Raw genomic sequence first — 4,889 nt, 5'->3', positions numbered from 1 at the left:
CCCCGCAGTCGCAGCATCTCCAGGACGCTGTGGGCGTAGGCGTCCCGTAGGTTCAGCCCTCCCCCGGCCCCGCCCCGCGCCGCCACGCCCCCCTCCCCCACCGAGCCGCGCCCCAGCTTCCTCAGCGCCTCCCCGTGGCGCAGCGCCGTCTCGCGCAGCTTCAGGGTGGAGTAGCAGGCGGAGAAGCGGTCGTTGATGATGGCGATGGGCAGCGCCAGGATCAGGATGCCGGACAGGATGCAGAGGAAGGCCAGCGCCTTCCCGGGGCCGCTGTCCGGGCGCACGTCCCCGTAGCCCACGGTGGTCATGGAGGTGGTGGCCCACCACCAGGCGGCCGGCACGCTGGCGAAGGTGGTGCCCGGCACGTCGCGCTCGAGGGCGAAGACCAGCGCAGCAAAGATGGAGATGCCGACGGCGAGGAAGAGGAGCAGGAGTCCAACCTCCTCGTAGCACTGGGTGATGGTCAGCGCCAGCGACCTGAGGCCTGCGGGTCGTCGTAATAAAGTATTATTATACTTTATATTATACTTAGACTTTATGTCACATGTCCCTTTGCATCTTGCCTGTTTAGCAACTGTTTTCTGTGATAATTACTTTCACTTGCACATGACGGTTCACTTATTTATTCAACATAATAATAAATATGATCAATATGATCAATCACCATTTAAAAAGGAAGTGTTCCACACAGGCTCCTGCTGGACACCGACAGACTGCCTCCACCCCTCCATCTCATCATTTGATCCTGGCCTCCACCCCTCCATCTCATCATTTGATCCTGGCCTCCACCCCTCCATCTCATCATTTGTTCCTGGCCTCCACCTCTCCATCTCATCATTTGTTCCTGGCCTCCGCCTCCTCCACCTCCACCTCCACCTCCACAACAGCCGTATGTATATGAACATGAACATTAGTTCATATATTTTGGATGGACATGGAGATCATGTGACCGATATCTGACCAAGTGAACAACGGTCTCAAAACAAAACTTCCTGTTAATTTTTTGGGTCGTTCATTTTTTTGTTAATTTTTGTTGTTTATCAATAAAAACATTGCCATATTTTATTGTGTACAATTAACTGTCAGGTTTTATTGTATATTTTCACATATTCCCATATATTGCCTATCCACATATGTATACCACAGAAAAAAGCCGTAATTCATAATAACATAATATAATATAATATAATATAATAATATAATAATAATATAATATAATATGAATTCATTGCTTCAAGTCAGACTTTAAAGTGAAAACCGAACCGAAGATGCAGGAAACGTTTATGAAGAAACAAACACATCTGAACGTCCTCCAGGAGTCAAGAAAATGAGCTCAGCTGGTGAAGGTTGTGTTTTACTGTGTGTGTGTGTGTGTGTGTGTGTGTGTGTGTGTGTGTGTGAAAGTTTAAAATCATGTCAGTCTATTTTTACAGCTACGTGGGGTATTAGGAACAGTGAATTTCCATAATCGGAGTGTTAAACATCTCTAAAGTGGAAACATATATGTTGTCTACATTATTATTATTATTATTATTATTATTATTATTATTATTATTATTAATATAATAATAATAATAATAATAATAATATGAAAGGCTCTGAAATATTACAGTGAGTTTTCTTTGAAAAAATAGTTTTAGTTTAAATTACAACAATGTATTGTTTTGCAAGGATTTAGAAAAACAACGCAGTTATTATTTTACTGATAATTACCGTTATAATATAATCTTTCTATATAGTCCTCATTTACATTTAATTCTTCATACCACAGTCACCTGATTTCTTCTACGTATTCATCTCTTTTATTGGCGGTTTTTCAGTGTTATTTATTGGGTTCAAAGTGTTTTAAATGAGAGGTTCTGTGTCTGTGTTCAATGATCTACATCATTATAAAATCAGGGTTTTATAACTCGATGACCTCAGAGCTGCAGGGGTCAAAGAGAAACAAAACGATCCTCCGTCTGAGAAACCTATGATATGTCTCCCTGTCGCTCTCTCTCGAACCCTTTTTTGAGGCCGTCAGTCAGTCAGGGATCTCCATTCCCCAAATCCAATATGAACCATATTATATTCAGTCTCAGCCTCCCAGCAGGTTCTGGGTTCGGCTCTGAAGGGAACAGCTGGATCCTCCTCCCGTCACGGGTTCAACCTTCAATCCCCTGGAGATTATTTATTATTTTTATCTCATCTTACCTGTTGAGTGTCTCCCCAGCTTCAGCATGCGGAGCGAGCGCATGAGCCTGAGCACCTGCACCACCCTCCCCATGTTCTCCAGCTCGGCCGTTCCTCCGTGGAGGTTCTCCACCGCCAGCGTGACGTAGAAGGGCAGGATGGCCAGCAAGTCGATGATGTTGGCCACGCTGCGGCTGAAGCGCCACTTGTCCCTGACGCACAAGAAGCGCAGCGCCAGCTCGCCGGTGAACCACACCACACACGCGTACTCCAGCGTGTCAAGCAGGGGGCCCGTGCCGTCCTCCCCCAGGTCAAGGGAGATGAGCGCCATGTTGACCACCGACGCCACTACGAAGAAGACGGAGAGCGAGCCGAAGGTGCGGGCGGCGCGGGAGGACTCTGGCTTCTCCAGGAAGTCCCAGAGCTGCCGCCGCAGCGCCGGGCAGGCCGCGCCCATGAAGTCCTCGTCCCCGCTGTCGTCGGGCTCGGCGTGGCGCTGCAGCTCCAGGCTCTCCGTCAGCTCCTTGCGGCGGTAGTAGCGCTCGCGGCAGCAGGCGTCGATGCGCAGCTCGTCGATGCCCCAGTACTGGATCTCCTGCAGGAAGGAGATGGCGCACAGCTCCTCCCGCACGTGGAGGCGACCTGTACGGTAGTAGTTCATCACGTACCTGCAGCGGATGGAAGAACAGGGAGGTGGGGAAGGAGGAGGATCCATCACCTGGACGGTGTCAGCGTCTGGAAGGATCCTTCCGTCGGTTCTCCACAGCCCAGAGAACCCTCTAATACAGTTTTCACACTAAAATTAGCGGCAGACGCGGGCTTTTGAAACCCGGGTCAACCCGCTACAAACATGCAATTGACACCTTTCCCATTGCCAAGAGAAATGGCATCTATTTTCTGGTGCGTCACGTTCTACGTCACGAACACACCGGAAAAGGGGGGGTTTTGAGCCGTTCAAAAGAATCGGATCCTTCATGACCGACTCACACTGGGAATGGGGGCTTCTGGCAACAGCGGAGTGACTCGGAGCCCGGTGGGGGGCTGGGGGCTTCTTCGCTGTGGTCCCCACGGTGTGATCCCCACACTCACATTTCAGGGTCACCCATGTCAAAAAAAAGTCAATAAGTTCCGGTTTATATTTTGGATTCCAAATGGGATGTGAAAAAATGGAATGATACACGGATGTTCCTGTTTATTTACGCACCGATATCCAGAACTTAAACACACGTCACATCCTGCAGGTAAAGGGGCCAAAATGATGGTGTCGACCCAGGTGTCATGTCACATCAGAGCGGCTCGGAGGTGGAGCCAATTAAAACCAGGGTCCATTGCAGGGTCATTTGACCCGGGACTCAAACACAGGTTTTTACTTTCCCACTCATCACAAATATCAGATGATAGCGGTTTGGATGGGTTGTAGCTGCAGTGGGAAAGGGGTGTCACTCACTAGTTGCTTGTTTTTCTTTTTTCTCTTCTCTTTGGACTTTCAGCATAATTTTAATCTGTGTACTCACAATGTCTGTTAACTCTCTGCATCACTTCCTGTGCAGCAGTATTATTTCCTTCAAATGTACTATCCAGTCCAAGAGTGTCACTGTGTCATGTTTTGTTTTATTTGGGATTGGAAAGGATCAATAATAATATTAACAATAACAATCAAAATCTCATTTTTACCGCAAACATCACCTGGCGCTTAAAGCAGGGAACATCAAGCCTCCAGGATGGATTTCAACATGATTAACCTATAATATAGAAAGAATGGCGTGTTGTGCGGACCGTTGTGCGTTTGGCGCAACGTACTGGAAGGTCTGGGAGCTGCGGTCGAAGAAGAACTCATTCTCTAGCGGGTCGGCGTCGTCGCAGAGCTCCAATGCCGAGTCGTGGCCGGACCGGGCCAGTTTCCCCAGGCGAGTCTCAGGGAAGGAGGCCAGCAGCTCCTGGGGGAGGACGAAGCGACGGCCCCCCACGTTGGCGATCAGGGCGTCCGGGGGCCCACGGCCAGAATCGCCCAGTGTCTCGGTGTAGAACATGCTGGAGTCCAGAGACAACAGGGAACCTCCCACCCTGCGGAGGTCCACGCTGGAGGACAGACCGGAGGAGAGACTCATGGTGGCCTAGATAGGGGGGAGAGAGGGAAGGAGGTAGGGGGAGGGGTTAGGGAGCCATCTTGCCTAGCCCTGTCTCAGCCCTAGCAGTAGGAGCGCTCATAAATGATGTAGCAATGGAAGAGAATCTTCTTTAGTAGCTGCCTTTGACTCTGACTGACCCCATTGTGTCCTGAATGGTGTACTGCGTACTACATAATACTGTGTGTTGGTACTATGGTCCAGCGTACCTTAGTATCTGAGTGGAAAGATCTCCAACATAGTACTTCAACATACAGCCGATCCACTTCCTTTCTGCGTCACGTCGCCAGCTCTTCAATTCTGTGTATAATGTTTGCATACTACGATATTTTACAAAATGTAGTAATTAATCTTGGCACTTTCCATACACCAATCAGCCACAACATTAGAAGCACCACTAATAACCACTCATATTGTGTAGACCCCCTTGTGTCCCCAAAACAGCTGTGAGGCATGGACTCCACCAGACTCTGAAGGTGTCCTGTGGTATCTGGCACCAAGACGCAGCAGATCCTTTAAGTCCTGCAAGTTGCACCTCCAACTTCCAGTACGTAAAGGATCTGCTGCAAACGTCTTGGGCCCCCATGGATC

At 49.1% G+C, this 4,889-nt stretch overlaps 1 protein-coding gene across 1 annotated transcript in view; it reads right to left on the bottom strand.

Moving 5' to 3' along the window:
* Positions 1-4,280, bottom strand: part of kcnv1 (potassium voltage-gated channel modifier subfamily V member 1) — a gene marked incomplete at both ends in the record, with an annotated part of 4,329 nt that extends 49 nt beyond the window's left edge. Inside the window, 3 exons of the mRNA XM_080005752.1 lie at positions 1-484; positions 2,194-2,840; positions 3,973-4,280. The exon at positions 1-484 is cut by the window's left edge and continues 49 nt beyond it. Of these exons, the coding sequence (XP_079861878.1) occupies positions 1-484; positions 2,194-2,840; positions 3,973-4,280 (1,439 nt within the window). The remainder of the gene's footprint in view (positions 485-2,193; positions 2,841-3,972) is intronic.
* Between the last annotated feature and the right edge of the window lie 609 nt (positions 4,281-4,889).

This window comes from Zeus faber, assembly GCF_960531495.2.
Source record: "Zeus faber genome assembly, chromosome: 8".
NCBI lineage: Eukaryota > Metazoa > Chordata > Actinopteri > Zeiformes > Zeidae > Zeus > Zeus faber.
The sequence above is the reverse complement of the archived record's forward strand: the minus strand, read 5'-3'. Positions and strand labels throughout refer to the sequence as shown.